Genomic DNA, 20,169 nt, shown 5'->3' with positions numbered 1-20,169 from the left:
ACGAATTCCCACTTCACACACGCGTGGCCAAACATGTGGGGGGTCGACCGACTCACAGGGTCCGTCTCCGCTGCTCTCACCTAACGTGTTGCCGGCTGTCCCGCTCCCCCAGGTGCACCAGGAGTGACGGACTCACGCCCGACAACCCCTCCTGGGGATGCCGAGGGTCTCGCGGCACCAAAAAGACACTCACTCGGAGACGGACAGTTGCCACCAGACAGTCCGCCATCCGGGGTTGCCCCGTGTGAAGGGCCCGCTGCAAGAACGCGCGCAAAAATGCGCAGACTTTTGTGAGGGCCGGAGAAATGTACATATGTTGTGTTCATTGTGTGTTGTGTGGGTGGTGTGGTTCCTGCACACTGGATTGTACACATGTTGTGTTCATTGTGTGTTGTGTGTGTGGTGTGTTCTCCTACATATTGGATATAGGGTGCTCTTACGGTATTCGTATTTATTCAGGGAGGGTGCGCCGGGTTAATTCTCTTCTTGCTGTTGCGGTTCTTGTTGGTGTTCTTGTATTGTTATTGTTGAAAAAAATTGTGAGTCACACGCGGGTTCAAGGGGTAAATACACTTTTATTGTTGTTTTTTTTGCAGCCGGGACGGCTGCGAGCTGTACAGGGGGGGGTGATGTAGGGGTGTTACGGAGGGGCTGTATTCAATGGGATCAGATGGGAAAGAAACACAGTGGGCGTGGCTATGTCGGTGCACGGGCAGGTGCTCCCAGCGACGTCCGCATCGGGCAGCCTGGGGGGCTGACTCGGAGCTGGGATCCCCCAGGGCCCCACCCCTCAGCGGGGGGTTTGGTATAAAAGGGGATGAGCCGGAGGGCTCGGGGAATAGGTTAAGCTAAACCAGTGAAGACCGAAGATCATCCAGATAGAGCCCTGGACTCCCCTGGATCGCCGCCCTTATCAGGGCCGCACAGGACCGAGCCAGCGGCGTGGTCCCGAGAGCCAGAGCCGGTGCTCTTATCAGAGCTGGTCTGGGACTCCGGGTACCGTAAGCCCGACTTACCAGTGTCAGGCCAGATAGCCTCCCCTAGCCCGTTAGTGGAGGACTAGGAGGTAGGTTAGGCATAGCTAGCAAGTGTATCCCCAGCTAGCCGGGTGAGGGGGCCGATACCCCCTCCAGTGTTGTATGTCCGTGATTGTGCCAACTGACGTGGAATAAATACGTGTGCCTCCAACCCCGGCGTCCAAGAGTCCTCAACGATATTACACTATGTGCGTGCGTGTTGGTCGTAGGTTCCCCGAGACAAGCCCCGAATGCCCCCCTCGCTCCCCCTTTATCCCTTGGCCCTCCATGGGACCCCTGCCCCTTGGCTGTATCGTCGTGTCCCTGCTTCAGGCCACGGGTCCCTCTCTCCTCCAATTGAGACCCACATCCAGTCACGTGCCCCCAGCTCGTCCAATTGAGGACCGCTTCCGGTCCAGTGACTTTTGTGTAACCCACAGAGACATCCGACTGTGTCTCTACACAATGATGCTACCTACAACAATAATGCTAGCTACAACTTGAATGCTACCTACAACAATAATGCTATCAACAACAATCATGTTACCAGCAAGAATGATGTTATCAACAACAATCATGTTAGCAACAACAACAATGACACCTACAACAACAATGCTACCAACAACAACAATGATACCTACAACAAAGCCTTTTCCCACAATTCTTTCTCAAGTTCGGTGATAATTTAAGTATTTTCACTGTACCGTAATACTCTTTGGTTCTTTCGGTAAAGTCACGTAGTTAGAAATAAAATAAAACAAATCACGACGTTTCAATCGCAACACAAGCGGTCATCATCAGGCAAAAAAGTCAGCCTCTAAAGGCAAACTGTTTATAAAGGTTTGGGGATGGGCGTAGCCCAAGTGTATCAACAGCACCAGGAGCATGGGCGGTGCACGAGTGCCAATACAGCAGCAATGCCAATGCAGCAACAATGCCAATGCAGCAACAATGCCAATGCTGCAACAATGCCAATGCAGCAACAATGCCAATGCAGCAACAATGCCAATGCAGCAACAATGCCAATGCAGCAACAATGCCAATGCAGCAACAATGCCAATGCAGCAACAATGCCAATGCAGCAACAATGCCAATGCAGTGGGCGAGAGAGCTGCCGTGGCAAGAGGTTATATAGGTTAGAGAGGGGGGGGAGGAGCAAAGGGGGAGAGAGAGGGGGGGTGGGGTAGGGGGATGGGGGGGGGCTGCGTGAGCGCTAGGGGGAGAGAGGACATGAAGCTGGGGGGGAAGTGGGCGGAGCTGGAAGTGGGAGGCTGGGATCGATGGGGATGCGGGGCGGGGGGAAATTAACTCGGAACAATAGAATAGTACCCGGCAGATATGATGGAACAACCATAAATAGTTGAGGTTTTACCTGGTTAATAACATCCTTCCAATTATTGCTTAATTTCTATCCATCTTCTCGGTTGAAGTTATGTTTATGTATCTGGATGGCTTAATGAACAAACCTTTGATAGTAGCCGGAAGGTTTGCAGAATATCTTGGTTTCGGAAAAAAATACGGCCACCAACACCAGAGACGATTATCTGAGCTGGTCCTGGCCCTCCCCTAGGTCGACTCAGCCTCAAATCAGTAACCTGGTGTGGCGTGTGAACGTCACCACTAGGGAGACAAAGGTAGCCGGGCGTGGTGTAGGCCACCCACCCCCTCGTGTGCCGTGCCGGCCGTTATAGGTGCTGCTCGCTTACAGCACTTGCCCCGACAGTCCGTTACAGGCTACACGGGAGATCTTTGTCTTTGGTGGTGGTGCACTCTACACTTTCTAACCTTTGCACGAGGACAAGTCCCTGAATATGGGCACGATGGGCCGGTCCGAGAAGTCGTCTGCTTGCAACACGAGAGCCTCCCGCACGGCTTCGTATCCCGCCAGGACGACGCTGCGGCGCGGGCCGAGACTCACGCTGTACACCGGCCCGTACGTCTCAGCCAGCTGTGCCGCGCACGCCATCAGACATCGGAATAGCAGCGATTTAAGCCGCACCACCTCTACATAATAATAGGCTCAGTCAACCATTCTACACAACAAAGACTAATTTCCTGGCAGCGATTTCAGCCGCATCATCTCTACATAATAAAAAGGCTCAGTCCCTTTTACACGCACCTTTACATCATCCGCACCTAGTTTACACAACAAAGGCTCATTCTTAACAGCGTGCTTGAGCCGCACCGAACCTCACAAAAATAATATTCAGGTCCTACCTTGTCTCCTCCCACCCTCAACCAGTATATATATACAAATACTGTTTTCTTTGTATTTCTCTCACTTGATACAGCTATCGTGCTGTGACGGTTCCACCTGAAGACGGAAGCTTGTGTTGCCTCCGAAACGTCGTGATTTTTATTTTATTTTACTTTCATTAATTTTAATTTTTTACCTACGTGACTTTACCGAAAAAACCTAAGAATATGAATCCTTGCAGTCACGAAAGCTTCAAATCTAGAATCGGAATACGTGTCAAGTGTAACCGGTTGATCGTCGATCGTCCGGGCTTCTAGCATTAATGCCACGGCGGCAAGATGTTAGCTACCTCGCCTGGTGTACAGAAGGTCGTGGGTTCGATCCCGACCGCGACGCCTGCTGTATATTTGGAGTTTGCGTGTGTCTCTCTCTCGCCGTGATCATGTGGAATTTTTATCCGGGTCCTCCGGTTTTCCCCCTCCACATTTGGAATCAACATCACCTGTTTAGAGTTTTTGGCTGCTATAAATTTCCGCACAATAAGCCACTTCGTTGAGTTATCATTTGTGATTAGTTCGCTTCTGAAAAAGAGCTACACAGTTCAGTGGGGCCTTACCTGGTAAAATAAAATTAGTTGAATATGTTTTCTTAGGTCGAACAACCGTGAGACAAGGCCATACAGGAGGCTGTGCCTGGTGTAGGCCAATCAATTTCAAGGACAATACACACATCAGATCATATTTGTTTGCATGGATTTACCACAAGCATGTATTTTTTTGTCGAATTTCTTGTCATTCCTATTTTGTTCTAATTTGTACCAAGTTTCTCTGTCATATGTTAACGATTAAAAACTTTTTCAAATAAATCGATTTCAGTGGATTCTTTTAAATCTTCTAAGAATTTTACATTTCAAAAAACTTCCTGGGAATTGAATGCTTGGTGAGCTTTCCGTTATTGCTTTGTGGTTATTAAGTCGTTTTTACAAAACCCTTCAAAAACTAAAATATATATTGACTTAAAGCTTTCGCGACTGCAGGAATTCATATTCTTTGGGTCTTTCGGTAACGTCACAGATAGAAAAAAAAAACAATACAATTATAAAAATACAAATTATATTTTTTATTCTCTTTATTTTCATTTTTATTCTTTTATTGTCATTATTTATTTCTATCTGCGTGACTTTACCGCAAGACCCAAAGAATATGAAATAGATATGCATACACTCATTTGTTTAGGCGTGTCTCACCTAACGAGCGAGATACATCCGCAAAAATGCTTGTTAAGTGAACACTTTTTAAGTGATCATCGTTTTTCCATTGGATCCCATGTTAAAAGAGAAGTTACGTTTCAATCCCAACATTTTCCACTCTTGAGAAACTTTTTTTTTAAACATGAGAAATACAAATCATGTTCAAATAAAGTAATAAATCACCACACATGAAGAACCACAGTGATTGCAGGTGCCTGTCCTCAGCATCTGCAATGAATTAGTGCCCCCCACCCACCGCTCTCACACCCACCCATTACAGAAACACCACGAGGCACCCTCTCCATCACACGGCGAATCATGCACGCACACAGCACAACTGGTTAACAAACAGCTGCGGGCTGCAGTGGACTCCCTTCTCCCACGGAACGCATTCGATTGACCGGTCCTCCGCTCGTTACACGACCATTTGCTCGTTTTGGCGAACAAATTGGTCTAAATTGCAAATGCTCGTTGCAGCGGATTCTCGCGGAAAGAACACTCATTAAGCGAGACGCAGGCCTGTATAACTACAATGATCAAAGTTGCACCCTGGGTAACCATATCACAGTGCTCACCTTTGAGAGGGTCTCGTACGGGGCATGCAGGTTGACCTGCATCAGATTTCCCAACAGGGGCCATGGCCGGGGACCTGGGGGGAATCTTTTGGAGCCGCCTCCCAGCAGACGTTGGGCGGACCAGACCAGGAAGATCAGCAGCAGCAAGCACGAAGGAACCCAGGACGTGGAGCCGCCCAGAGCGGCACTCGGAGATGCATCCACAGACATGGCGACCCTGCGCGATAGGGGGCGAGCATCAAGCGGTCAGGGAGACGCGATGCGTCACCGTTTTAGTTCCCCGGAAGTAGCAACCCTACCTCCCAAATGTTGTTGAGCACAGGGAGGGGGGGGGGAACGTTGGCAAAAACCGGAATCCCTTCACAAACCAACACGGGTCACGATGGTCATCTCTGGCACGACTTCCCTGCCTCCCTGGTGCTGAATAAAGTGCCACGCCCTTCGTCGGCCAATCGCTGCCACCTACTTTTTCCTTCGCTCCCCGGGTGGAAGAGCGGGCGCCCTTCAATCGGCCCATCTGCCGAGGGGTCGCCCCTCGAAGCTCGCACCAGAGGGCTAAGATGACCCATCCCAGCCACACACATAGCACGCCTCTGCTAGTCTCCCGGACCTTTGCATTTAAGCATGACCCTGGTTATACCGGCCTGTGAAGATGACAGCAGCAGCGACAGTGGCAGGGGCCACGGCACCACAACGCATCTGGGACACCAAACAGTTGTGCAAGCTAACAGAGAAAATGGTGAAGGTGGTGGGTCCCAAAGGGGAGGTCGAGGGTGGGGGTGAGGTTGCACATAGCATCAGGGCAATGTTCTTGTGACCTTTAAATGCCCGCGACCTTTAAATGCCTGCGACCTTTCTGAGAATTGTGTTTGTTTGGGAGGATGCTTGAAAATATCCCATTGTAACATTTCAATCAGTCACTCACGAGGCGTAGTCGGCGAAGGACAGTTGCACCGGACGCGTAACCTCTTGTGAAAGCGTTCGCATAGATTGCTCTTGACTACCATGCACTGGCATCTCGAGTGATTGTTTGATCCACAGAGCACGGGGAAGGGGGGAGGGGAGGTTTGTAGAGGGGGTGACCACGGGTAGAGCAGCACCATTTCTTTGAGGGTCGCAGTCCACCGCTTCAAACGCCGACCGCCAAGAAAAGTGTGCGCAATTTGCGCGTCAAGATGGGCGACGTGTTGTGTTCTTATAATAACGTGATACGCTCGTTATTGTAATTTAAAAAATCATGAAATACTGTTTGCTATCTGTATTATTGTTGTTAGCACTATTTCCCTAACCCCAATGAAGCCCTCATATTGCTCATACGAAAGAAATAACATTGTCGGAATGCATCCCCATATACACAATGGTATAATGACCCCTTTTTAATGCTGATTTGCTTAGCGCTCACTTCTCCAGGAACGCATCTTGAGCGCCAAGCAAGATCTGCTGTATTTTAGTACACTACTGTAGTGCTCGACTTGACACCACAGCTTCTTGCTTTTCTCTCTCACTTTATTCTGCTAATACCGGTAGATCAACATTCCTCCTCCGCGCTCTCCTCCGTCGACTCTCCCCGTCACAGTTCAGCTGCTCTTTATCAGCTTCTCCGCCACACTCCAGCCGCTGCTACCCTATGCTTCTCCGCTGCTACCCTATGCTTCTCCGCTGCTACCCTATGCTTCTCCGCTGCTACCCTATGCTTCTCCGCTGCTACCCTATGCTTCTCCGCTGCTACCCTATGCTTCTCCGCTGCTACCCTATGCTTCTCCGCTGCTACCCTATGCTTCTCCGCTGCTTCAAAACCCCCTCCCTTTATCCCCAGGGCAATTAATCTCCAATTAATCGGTGGCATCCCCCGCGACGCCCGTCGCCCCCTAGCGGGGGGCTGGCACCTGCCACATTTTCCAGACAACACGGCGCCACTTAGCGACAACAACTTCCCGGCCAATCAGCGCCCTGCGTCCTTAATCGCCCCCTACCCTCTGTTACACTGTCCTCAGACAGCGTGGCATCACATTTAGACAATAACAACTCCCAGCCAATCAGCACCCTGTGTCCTTAATCGCCCCTGACCCGTCTCTGGGCTTTTCCTAACGCCTAACGACAATAAAAACCTCGACCTCGTTTACTCCCACTGTACTCTGCTTGCGCATACACCCACTTCCGTGTGTGGCGCGTATTTCAGGCACTACACTACATACTAATTCACAGACACTAATTGGAGGTACTCTCTCTCTCTTTTATTTCGGCCTTCACAGCCTTAGGGGATAACTACACACCGGGTCGGGACAGCCAACACGCTGCCAGACCCACAGCTTAAAGAGGGCGAAGATCAGGATGACGGCACGACGAGTTCCATTCCAGATCGCAGCAGCCCCGACTGCGAGTTGGAGCTCGCCTTTTATTCTGCCCAGCGTGGCCAGGCTCCACCCTCGGCCCCGCACCCCTCTAGATCCCACAGAGGGCTCCATGCCTTGCCCACAGGTCCAACTGTTACCCCTAATTCTATTGTCTACCAATCTCCCAGCGGCACGTGCTGCAGTGACTCATTCAATGTCACTACACATATAAAGTGTTCCTGGCTGACTGGCAGTGGTGACGCCACCGCTCACATCTGCGCGATTACATCACCGACATCCCACAGCGTTGATCTGGTTTTGTGCATGCTGACGTCACACAAATGGCATGCATTTATGTAGTGGTGTGGGGAAGTATAACTATTTAAAAACTAAACCATTAAAAAATATATCTTACCAGGTAAGGCTATATAGCTCTTTTTCAGAAGCAACCTGGCCACAAAAGACAGCTCAGCGAAGTGGCTTATCACGCGGAAATGGATAGCAGCTCAATAATATAATCTAAACGCATGATGTTCATTCTAAATGTGGAGGGGAAAAAACTGAAGGACCCCGAGAAAAATCAACGTGACCATGGAGAGAGAGAGAGAGAAAACATGCAAACTCAAATATACAGCAGGCGTTAGAGTCGGGATCGTACCCACGACCTTATGTGTACCAGGTGAGGTGGTTAACATCACGCCACATCTCCACTCTACAGGGCAGAGCACCTTTTCATGGGCCTAACTGCTCATTGTAACATTTTGGAGAAACAGCCCACACCGATGATCAAATCGCGCAAAATGTGCCCAAACCCATCAGATTTCCATCAAATTTTCATCGATGCCTATAATCGTATTGCACTCGATGTTCCGATATCTGCGCTCTCCACCGCCACCGGCACAAGCCTGCGCTCACCAGCTTTGCCAAACATGGTTGTTTGGTGGTCATGATTGACACACACGCGCCACAACCAGGGAGAGGGGTAGAAACCGGTCCGGACCGGTCGGGCCAACGGCGGTTGGAACCCCTCTGAGGGGAGGGGGCTGGCAGGAGCTACGATCCCCCAGAACCCCGCCCCTCAGGGAGAAAGAGTATATAAGGCGGGTCTCTGAGAGCGCGAGTCGGTCCATCTCAAGCCGAAACCAGAAGCTGCCTGAAGAAGAAGAAGACCCTGGACCCCAAGCCGCCGACGTCCTTCTAAGGGCCAGGGCTCAGTGCGGTGCCAGTGGTCGTGGGGTTAGGACCCTGAGGTTCCCTCGGCCTGATGCCCTTGTGAGGGCCAGGTCCGGACGGGCCAGTGGTCAGGGACCCACCGGGCCAGCGGTGGGTCAGCCTCCCCTAGGTTTAGCTAGCCGGAGGGCTGAAGTAGGGAGAGTCGTAGGTACGATAGCACGGAGGCTGTACCTCCCCAGGTTGTGGGTGAAAGGGGCCATTACCCCTTTGTGTTAGGGATTAGTGTAAACTGTTTGGTGAAATAAAGCGTGTTGCCTCTACGAAGACTCCGTCTCCCTCCAAGAACATTACAGTTGTATAAGCCCCACGAAGCGGGGGAGGGGGAAATCAGAAACACGATATGCCACGTTGGCAACCATAAACATATCTCTGGAAAGAATTAATCAGAACCGTTGATCGCGATGAGAGTTGCACTTATGGGATCCCATTAACTCTGCACAAGGAAAACCCCGTTGGGAAGACATCACTGCACATTTGGACTTTGCTTACTCTGGATGCACAAAGTCTGGAGTGCTCCTGCAAGACCCGGGTGCCTTAAAACCAAAGGAACACAGACAACCAAACACCACGGCAAATCATGATGTTGGCTTGCCACACGATGCTCTCCTGCTCAAGGGCACCAATGAACAGGCTCCCACTGCTCTAAGCGTGTCACCCAATCCGTGATGTGTGGGGTGAGATACGAAGGACTTTGTCCTGAGTTTTATAAAGAACATGGGGGACTCCATTCAACAACGGCTTGCAAATCTTGTTTTAGGTTTTACCGTCGTACAAAGGACAACAGGTAAATGGAAAAAAAACCGTGGAAGAAAGGCAAAATCGATGCCATTTTGCATCCTGGAAAGCCGCAAGATCTTTACAACTACAGGGCCAATTACCCCTCTTGTCTTCCACCTCCAAGCTGACGGGACGAACCGTGGTTGCCAGACTTCACCCCGATTGTCGACCCCCCAGCTGCCTGTGTCCCGAACAGGCCGGAACTCGAATCGGTAGTAGCTGTCAAGAGCAGTTCCATCACCAGCTTCATAGTAGTTGGTTGTAAAGCATCAGCAGAAAGCTAGCACAGGGATAATTTACCCACCTCATCTGCTGCCCCATCACATTGTTTGGCATCATGGCCCGATGCTGAAGATAGCCAAAATCATCAGCTGCTGCTCTACCGTAACCTAAGCAATGCAATGCTCAGCAACTGTACTCTCAGTGTACACATCGCAGCTAAAAGCTGCTAAAAGCAGCGAGGTGTACAACTATAAGACTAAAATCTTGATTTGAAGCTTTCGTGACTGCAGGAATCCATACTCTTTGGTTCTTTCGGCAAAGTCACGTAGGTAGAAATTTTTTATAAAAATAATATATCACAGTGATATTTTTTTTTTTAATCACAGTGATTTTTATTTTTTTTAATTTTTTACGTACGTGACTTTACCGAAAGAACCAAAGAGTATAAAACTAAAAACTTTTTATTTTACCAGGTAAGGTCCGTTAAGCTACATTAGCTCTTTTTCAGAAACGATCTGACCACAAATAATAGCTCAACGAAGAGGCTTATCACATGGAAAGAATAGCAGCCAAATACTCTAAACGCACGTTGTTTCTAAATGTGGAGGGAACAATCGGAAGACCCGGAGAAAGATCCATGCAACAACAGGGAGAACATGCAAACTCTAAATATACAGTAGGCATCACGTTCTGGTGCGAACCCACGACCTCCTGTATACCAGGCGAGGTAGTAAACATCTCGCCACCGTGGCGCCCCATATATATCGTGCCCTTCCGTGTCCATCATTTCGCGTGCTCATATATGCAGGTGACATCGCCCTTATCGCACAGGGCACACACTTCGAACACGTTGCCAATAACAGTTGATCTCGTGTGATTGGACGCATATTTCCGTCGCTGGAGACTACGACCAAATCCCTTGAAAAGCACCACCGGCGCTTTTCGCCTGAACAATCGTGGAGCAGATGCCACCCTCGATGTCGTCCTTCCGTGGTAACCGAGTGCGCTGTGACCCCGCTCCAAGACATCTCGGCAGGGCCGAATTAAGATTTTGTAGGCCCCTGGGTTACAGGTACTGTGAGGCCCCCAGTAATATTTTCAAGAGGAAAACAAAGTTAAAGAAAAAATATAATTTATTTTTACAAAGCCACCAACAAATAAAATTCAGCATAACATCGCACCTCCTGACGTCGACGTTTCCTCAAAGACACCGGTGGATGCATACACCGCATGAGAACATCAACAGCCCGATGCGCACATTTCCCCCATTAAAAGGTGAACTTAAAGACAGGCCACAGTGTGACTGTGGCCACGCGAGCCAGACTATGGACCATATATTTAACCACGTTAGTCTCTGATGGAGCCCTCTCGTGGCTGGCAGGCCTCGACATCGGCATTTAGCTCCTGAACGTGTTGCAATGATAGGCAAGAAGCGTAGGTCCACGACCCCCATACGGCGTGTGGAGATAGATCTTCATCCATTCGTCCCGCTTACCTGCACCGCCGAAGATATCCGAGTCGACGTGACCAAGCCACCAGAGAGGACAGGAGCCACGTATTTATACCCCAACAGAACAAAGAAAAAATGTACACCGCACTCTTAGCCACAATGATTCAAGTTCACATTAGCGATGCAAAGTAATCATTAACAGAAGGCAATGTGGCCAATGAAATGTGGAAAAAAGTAGATTTTATATCTATTTGTTTTATGCGGAGAGACAAATATATACTAAAATCTGCGTGCTGTATTTATTTTTGATGTGATTGACCGCGCAAGAGTGCAGGATTTTATACAAACCACAATACACATCTCATTGGGCGGTGACGTCACCACGACGCTTGTGCCAGATAAACATCCACATGCACACACACAAGTCCACGAGACATTGTGTTCTTAATTATTCACACATCACGACAAACTTGCTCTTTGACATTTGTTCCCGACAGCTGCAGATCTAGACACTGCTGAATGAAGGCCTCCCCCAAGCCTCTTTTGGTCCTTTGCCGTGTAACAATTCACCTGCACAGTGAGCTGATAACAGCTGATTATGGCTAATAATTTGGAGGTAACGGTACCTCCAAAGTGCCTTTTTATACCCGTGTAACGCCCGCGAATAACAGGAACTCCGGCGGGTGGACTATTTTGATGGCGTGGACAAGCTTGTCATACGGGGACAACTAGGTGATGTAGAGGGGCCAACGGAGATGCAAAAGAGACAAATAGATAGTAAAAGAGTGCCTCTCTTCGCGCTGGTAGATGAACTCCGAAATGGGGCTTGTTGTGCGCTTTTTGCTAAACAAAAAAACCCAACTCATAGTGAAGTCCTGTCGAGATTTAGTTTGTAAATTCAGGGGAGAAACTCAGAAGACCGGGATAAAGTCTAATTTTTCAGGGATCGCCTACATCACCAAAAATGACAAGAACATAGCAAATAAAATACATAAAATGAAGCAAATATAAATAACGTTGAAAAAACAACGGTGTCACATGAGATATTGGAAATACAGCATTGCACAAACACATTAATAAAAAATACCCTATGGTGTAAGCCGAGTTGGGTAGATCATTTGAAGACTCGTACAATCATTCACTTACAGAATACATCAATCAGGCCAAATGAGAGAGTGGATTCAGTAAATCCAAATTGGTTTTAGAGGTTGATTTGTATACGATGTCAACATAGTCTATGAGAGGCATAGAGGTGGTAGCTTTCACATGTGTCCGTGTAGAAGTTCAAAAATAGGATTGGTTTGTATACGGGGAGGTGCCCCCACCCTATCACACGGGGATACAGAGATACGTTGAGATGCAGAGAGACAAACAGAGAGAGTAACCGAGCTGCTGAGAGACAGGCAGAAAAATAGATGGGGGGAAACACAGAAATGCAGAAAGAAACGGAGATATGTAATATAAGAACAAGAAATATAAAATTAATGAAACCTCTGTGAATTTGACTTTGCCACAAAAATGTTGCCAATTAGACGAACTATGTTTAGTTCCGTACCTCGCCATGACATTTCACTTTGCGAGCGCGCCACCACCGCAGTCCTCGCTAGTCTGTAGCGCTGTAAGGCAACCTCGATAGTGGCCGCACCGTCCCACGTCAAACCGCGGTTTTATAGCCCCCTGCGAGGTCGGCTGCCGTCCCCGCGGTAAGCCGCCAGTGTTGTTGTTGATGCCGCTACTGCGGCTGCGCGGGGCATCCGGTGCGATCGGCCGAGGCGTCCGCCCGAGTAAACGCATCAAAAGAAGCGAAGCCTCCCATGTCCCCTTGACCATTTCGTTCATTTCTGCCGAGGAGACGCGGTCCGACGGCGGACCTCGGCGTTTGTTGATGTGCTCACTGGAGTGGGCGCCACGGCCCACTCCAGTGAGCACTACCCCGCCTGGTTATACAGGAGGTCGTGGGTTCGATCCTGACCCTGACGCCTGCTGTTTATTTAGAGTTTGCGTGTCTCTCTCTCTCTCCCCATAGAGATGTTAACTACCTCGCCTGGTTATACATGAGGTCGTGGGTTCGATCCTGACCCTGACGCCTGCTGTTTATTTAGAGTTTGCGTGTCTCTCTCTCTCCCCATAGAGATGTTAACTTCCTCGCCTGGTATGGTATGCAGGAGGTCGTCTGGTATGTAGGAGGATGTGGGTTAGATCCCGACCCTGACGCCTGCTAAACTCGCCAGATGTTTGGAAAAACAAAACATCCAAGTCAGATTTGGCACGGTACATAAAATAAAAAAATATCTGGTTCAAAGATGTATTACCAAAGCTATCAACAGAAGGTGTGTACAAGATTAACTGCACGTGTGGTAAATATTATGTTGGGCAAACAGGATGAATGATCAGCACGAGACTAAAAGAACATCAGATAAATATGAAATACTCCCAAAACAACTGTCAGCAGTAGCAGAACACGCGTGCCAACAAGGACACTCAATTGATTTTGATAATGTTGAAGTTGTGCGCAAAACAAGCTACTACTGGCCAAGACTAATTATAGAAGCTATCGAAATTGAAAGAAATAAAAATAATTTTAACCGTTCGGATAGCTACCGACTTAGTGCTGCGTGAAAGCAAATCATCAAATAGAGCATTGTTTAAATGCATGCCTATACAGGCCACCACACTTCAATAGGGATTATCGTTGGTACGGCTATTTTAATACACAATGGACAGGAAGGACAAGATTAATGGGCTCCCATAATACGCATGCATAAAGTACGTTGATTCAGTCACCCCCCCCCCCCCTTTGCACAAGAGCGCAAAAGCTACATATCTGTCCGTCGCCTGATGAAGTTAGTTGTAATTACTGGCGAAACGTCGTACTCAGATTGTAAATGTTGTGGCTTGGCTCTCCAACACACCGGTGTGCTGTTCTAGTGACGAATTGAAACGTTCTGTTTACGTGACAAACCTTACTAGTTGGCTGTGTCGGGTGGTGGCGGGTTTTAACGACACATTTATATATTTACGTGATCTAACCAAAAAAACAACCCCTCATGTATATTTAGAGTTAGCGTGTCTCTCTCTCCCTGTGGTTGCGTGTATTTTTCTCTGGGTAATCCGGTTTTCCCCTCCACATTTAGAATCAACATCACGTGTTTAGAGTATTCGGCTGCTATGAATTCCCGCATGATGATAATAAACCACTCTGTTAAGCTATTGTTTGTGGCCAGGTCGCTTCGGAAAATATCTCTATTTACCTGGTAAAAAAAACAATGTTTATTAGTTGAGTTTAGGATGCAGAGTAACCTGGACATCTGGGACAAAAGAGCTCTCTGCAACTCATCGGATTCCTCCCGTATAAAATAAAGATTCCCATTCCTGAACCGTCGCGGACACCACTGGTCGAATGCGTCCAGCTTGCCGCACACAGAGGATGCCATTGACCGCGTCTCTCTGAGCCATACGGAAGCGCGGGGAGGATGCACACATTGCAGAGGCAGATCCGTGTGGCCGTCGCAATATCGGAGCGGCCACGTGTGTGTCTGTCGAGCCGTTGCGTGCACACGCACGAGCAATCGAGATTCGTGTTTTAAACGTCTGCCTCGCCGCTCCGAGTATGTTGCAGGTTGCGGCTGAGGTAGTGAAATTATTTCACCATTTCATCATGGATGCCCGATATTTGCACCTCATTCAAATCGTGCCGGCTGCTTTTGCGGTCTGCATTTTGGCATTTTGCAATTGCACTGCTCACTTGTCATTTCATAAGTGAACATTTTTCACGCGGGCAAAACGACGCTATGGGGATTACTGTTTTTTTTTTGTTCAATATAAAATATTCTAAACTTGCAAATCACCCTTGCGAGTGTGCAAAGTTCACCGTTGACAATCAACAATCGGAAAGAGCAACGGTCACGTCTCTTATGCCCTTTTGTCCTCTTGTAATATGGGGAGATCTGTTGCCACATGTTGTTACGAAACACTGGATTTACTATTACATTCGTTTATGCTCCTGAGCCCATTATGCTTCGTATTAGTGAACGGTGGCGGTCACCAATTTTGCCCCAGTTTAAGTGAAATTACGAATTCATTTGGTATCAGCGCTTTTCTTAGTAACCCATTGCTATCATGAACGCGCTATGATTTCGTATATGTGTATGTGTTGAAGTGTAGAATCACGCGGACTCGGAGTTTCTTGTAAGGGCTGTTATTAACACACCAACTCACACCAGTGGTAGGTGCACACTACACTCGGCCCTTCCTTTGGACCTCGGCTCGACTCTTGTTCCTAGCCTCTGCTATTCCCTTGGGCTCTCTCACCCGAGTCGGGACGGGGGTTCAGCCAAGACCGCCCGACCGAGTAAGAGCAGCACCCCACTTCTCCCTAGCCGGCTCTCACTGACTTCCTCGAGCCTTCTCCTCTGCTATCTCGACGGCTCTCCCACTCGTCGAACCCGGGACGGGGGTTCAGCCAACTCCGTCCGGTCACGAGCGGGAGAGACCGCTCTTAGCCGCTACACAGCCCGGGCTCCCACAACGACCCCCTTTACGTCCCCTTTAAGTACCCCCTTACAATCCCCGTCACATGACGTCATCCCACTATCCCATGACGCCATCAGGCTACTCCTCAACATATGTTAGGGAGTGGTAGTGTAGCGGTTAGCGCGCTGCACTTTTGAACCTGGCAATCGGGATTCGATTTCCGCTCACGGCCATCACCCAGTGACGATTATTTTAACCGGTCCTGGGCCTCCCGTAGGTCGACTCAGCCTCAAATGAGTAGCTGGTGTGGCGTGTAAACATTTGCCGAGGGAAACAAAGGCGGTCGGGGGTGGGGCTGGCCACCCGCCCCCTCGTGTGCCGTTCCGGCCTTCATAGGTGCTACTCGCTAACAGCACTTACCCCAATAGTCTGTTATGTTGAACTTCTTTCGCACCGTACGTAGCCAACCATGCTAATCGGAGGTGGGATGGAAGTTCTTAGTCTGCAGTCGTTTAGCAATAGGGGGGACAGTGTTGCTGTCTGTTTCATGTTTTAATATTTTTTTGCGGGCATTTTTTGTTTGCGTGGAAAATTTGGCCCATGACTGAATCTGCCTTCCAAAGCAACGCCGCGGGATATTTAACGTCGATTGTGAAGCAGCAGACCTGTTGACCTGTGGGGGTGGGTGGGGGTTGTCGTCTGAGATCATTGGCGAGGGACTGTGTGTTGTTGTCTTTGTGTGGTCTTGGACTGATTTTGCTGTTGTTTTACTGCCTTTCCGAAACTTGGGACTTGATTGTGAAATGTTTTACTTATATACTATATTTGTGTATGAAAGGGGCGTTACGGTGGCGAGATGTTCGCGTCCTCGACTGGTAAGCAGGAGGTTGGGGATTCGATCTCAATCCTGACGCCTGTATAATTAGAGTTTGCAAGTTTTCCCCGTGGTCGCATGGATTTTTACCCTCCACATTTAGAAACATGCATTGAGATCATTTAGATTATTTTGGGCCTATAAATCTCCAAATGATGGGCCACTTTGTTGAGCTATCATTTGTGGCCGGGTCGCTTCTGAAAAATAAGTTAACACCTCAGTGGGCTTTGCCTAGTAGGATGGAGATGGTTTGGTTTCATTTGTATGTGTTTTTGGGCGATTTGTTTACCTTTCTTGTACATTGCACTACTAGCATGCTTTCTGTACTGTTTGTTGTTGTCACGTTCTTACCCGCCCCCGACTGGACATGTGAAAAAAGAGTTTCACAGCTCATCATTTCTCCAGTGTGAGTAAACATTCTGATTCTTATAATCCAAAGCAGAGTTCCACTGCGTGACTGGACTGGGCTACACTGCCGTGAATGCAGATTCGCGTGATGATGTTTTTTTTTATGTCACTTAGCCAAGCAAAAAAACTGGTTTAGGTCATTGTGACCGGCATCTGATTAGATGTTCTTCTTGCGTGTGAATTAGTTTTTCTTATTGGCAACATCGAGGTATGCTCGCAACAACAAGGCTTTAGGAATTTAGAGTATGTGCAGTTGTGCTACACGTCTGTTGAAGGAGTTCAGACTCCAGTGAAGAAGACGAAGATGTATTTATACTGGAGGGATCCGATGAGCTAACAAACAAACAATACGAACACACGATGGGAGTGCAAAGTATAAGAAAAGTAAAACAAACTTAAAAAGATACAAATAAACTTTTTTTATCTTTCCAGGCAAAACTTACCGAGGTATTAACTTAATTTTCAGATGCGACCTGGTCAACAACAATAGCTCCACGAAGAGGCTTATCATGTGGTTTACTGTATGGTCCATAATTTGGGTTGGATGGCCACAATCACACTCCTCTGGCGCGTATTTAATTTCCGGTTGATGTTCTGATGCCGTTGACGATAACAGCATTGTCTTTGACGAATGTCAAATGCGGGAGGTCCGATGATGTTTGGATCTCGAATGAGGTGTTCATTCGGCAGCAGATGACAATTGCTGTCGCCAAGCTGAGGGGGAATCGTCGCCTCAAATGAGCTCCCCTTGCGTAGGAAACACAATCAGAGGGTGTCCACGCTTATTTCAGTAACTAGGCCAGAGCCCACGATACGAGAGAAGTCTCATTTGCAAGAGACCTGAAGCATTCGTCCGATTTACACCATTGGAACCTCATTTGCCAGTAAAAAATATGATAATTGGTTTTTTACCCTTCTATCTGGCAACAAAACAGACACCTTTTTTTACAAGGAGTCATGTTTGCATAGACCACAATACCTGCAGCCATAATGCAAACAAAAAACATAACTCTGATAATGTATGCACTGTCCTTGAAGTTGATTGGTCCACACCCGAGACAGCTTTCCTTAGAGCCTAGTCTCACATGGGTTGGACCAGATGACGCCAAAAGGCGCTTGTGGACCAATCAACTTCAAGGACAGTGCATATATTATCAGAGTTATGTTTTTTGTTTGCATTATGGCTGCAGGTATTGTAGTCTATGCAAATATGACTCCTTGTAAAAAAAAAGGTGTCAGTTTTGTTGCCAGATAGAACGGTAAAAAAACAATTATCATTCGTCCGGTGTTCTTCATCGCAAGGTTCCCGCGCGGGCCACTGGCGGATTTTCTTTGGGTTAGATCGCGTAAATATACATGTGCCGTGAAAGCCGCTACCACCCAACACAACAAATTAGGAAGGTTTGTCACTTAAATAAAGCGTGCCATTTAGTTATTAGTTCAGCTCATCAGTGGGTTGGAGAGTAAACCCACAACATTTACAATTCGAGTACGACGTTTCACCAGTAATTGCAACCAGCCTCATCAGGCAATAGCCAGAATTGTGGAGAAATCCACCTGTTTCGTGCTGTCAAAAACCCAATTGTTGCAAATGTGTGGCAGCCCTCAAAACTGATGAAGTATTCTCGGCGAAAGTGGCTCCCCCCTCTGAAAATTAGTGAAGAACACTGCATTAGTCTGTCAGTAGGGGGGGCTATTAGGGTTTTTTCAACGGTTTTATTCAACGGTTTTATTTAACTTGATTCCTATGTCGTGGTCAAATCGTGGTCAAATCTTGTAATCTACATTTCTTCCACTTCCCGTTGTCCAATCAATCCCTAATTTGCACACGTACTCAGATCCGGTGACAATGCATGCCTGGGTCTCCCATATGTCGACTCAGCCTTAAATGAGTACCTGGTGTGATGTGTAAACATTGCTACTAAGGAGACAAAGGCGGCCGTGCGTGGTGCTGTCCACCCACCTTGTCTTGTGTCGTGCCGGCCTTCAGAGGTTCTACTCGTACTCTGTGTTTTTTTTTTGGTAAAGACACGTAGGTACCTAGGTACCTACGTGACTTTACCGAAAAAAACAGTCACGAAAACTTCAAATCTAGGTTCTACTCGCCACAAGGCTAGAGAGGGGATCTTCATCTTGTCTTTGCCAGTGTTGTGAATCTGCACTCGACTTACACTATATTGGCTGTACGCACGTACCGTAGTGCGCGCTATATGAACATCAGAAAGTATTACCACATCACTGGACTTTATTCAAAATCGCATCATACTGTAGATCTCTAGCTTCCATTGCTTATCCCAGAAATGTGGTCACTGGTTGGTAATTTTATTCAAATAGAACTGTGAGTGTGATGGAAAAGAAAGGAAGCATTAAGATGCTTGTTTAATCACAAAGACAAGTGTTGATTAGAGGCTACATGTGGTAAAATTGTGATGAAGCTATTTTTAACCGAGCTTAATGAACTGGCTAATAACCAACGGTAATGGAACATATCATGACCAAATTTAGTTTTTGTTGAAAAAAATAATTGTGCCGCTTAACCACATATGAGCGTGGCCTGGAAAACGTGATTCGTTACGCTAAATAAGAAAAACATAATCAAGAGTGGACTGCAACATATCGTTAATACGTTCCATACACTCAGCACTTTTCATTTGCTGCGGCCCATGGATCAGCGTTGTAAAGCAACGCTTCTGTGTGGAGTTAATTTGCAGTAATTACAATAATTGTTTGCATGTTACAAGACAAGTGGCTGTTCTCCTATCAGTAGGGGAGTGGACGTGCCGGACACCTGGCTCTGCTACCTGGCCTGATTGACAGCCGATAGTTCTTTTGAGAGATGAGCTGACGCTATCGCTCCATCCTCCACTGGCTGATCCAAATTATGCCTTGCCGTGTCCCCACATGCATCAGGGTTTCCAGCTTCTTCATCATCATCATAATCAGCCATAATTAATCTACTGCTGGATGAACACCTCTCCAAGCTGGTCACCCTCTTCTCATGTTATTGCGAAACAACAATCCATCTAGCGTGTGATTTCCATCGAACCGATTGCATCGTTCCACAGTGGATGTCCGCTCAGGCACTAAAATCGTTGCACATTAAAGCACACCACCCCCTCCAAATTGTGTTTATTCGTCGCTGCACATATCGACATTGTTGTTTTTTTCACTTCACCTTTACACCCAGTGGCGTAGCCATAGAGTGTACAGGCGGTGCAACTGCACTGGGCCCCCATGGGCCAGTGGGGCCCAGGCACCAGGCGAGAATGTGGGAGGGAGGCAGACGGGGGGTTGAGCCCATTTCACTCCTTGCACCAGAGCCCGTGTCGCGCACGTTACGCCAACTGCTTACACGAACGTTT

At 47.9% G+C, this 20,169-nt stretch overlaps 1 protein-coding gene across 2 annotated transcripts in view; it reads right to left on the bottom strand.

Annotated features, from left to right (window-relative positions):
• The window catches only part of LOC144946220 (cytochrome P450 2F3-like), a 57,079-nt gene extending 44,334 nt beyond the window's left edge, over nt 1-12,745 (bottom strand). The window contains exons 1-3 of one of the 2 annotated variants that reach the window (XM_078875075.1): nt 12,608-12,745; nt 5,038-5,254; nt 2,802-2,964 (exon numbers count right to left, since the gene is read on the bottom strand). In XM_078875075.1, coding sequence (XP_078731201.1) covers nt 2,802-2,964; nt 5,038-5,254; nt 12,608-12,615 — 388 coding nt within the window. In that variant the 5' untranslated portion in view covers nt 12,616-12,745. Of the gene's footprint in view, nt 1-2,801; nt 2,965-5,037; nt 5,255-11,097; nt 11,423-12,607 lie in introns of those variants that run through there. The other variant, XM_078875077.1, reaches the window with a different exon arrangement.
• Nucleotides 12,746-20,169: the final 7,424 nt, after the last annotated feature.

This window comes from Lampetra fluviatilis, chromosome 40 (genome assembly GCF_964198595.1).
Source record: "Lampetra fluviatilis chromosome 40, kcLamFluv1.1, whole genome shotgun sequence".
NCBI lineage: Eukaryota > Metazoa > Chordata > Hyperoartia > Petromyzontiformes > Petromyzontidae > Lampetra > Lampetra fluviatilis.
The sequence above is the reverse complement of the archived record's forward strand: the minus strand, read 5'-3'. Positions and strand labels throughout refer to the sequence as shown.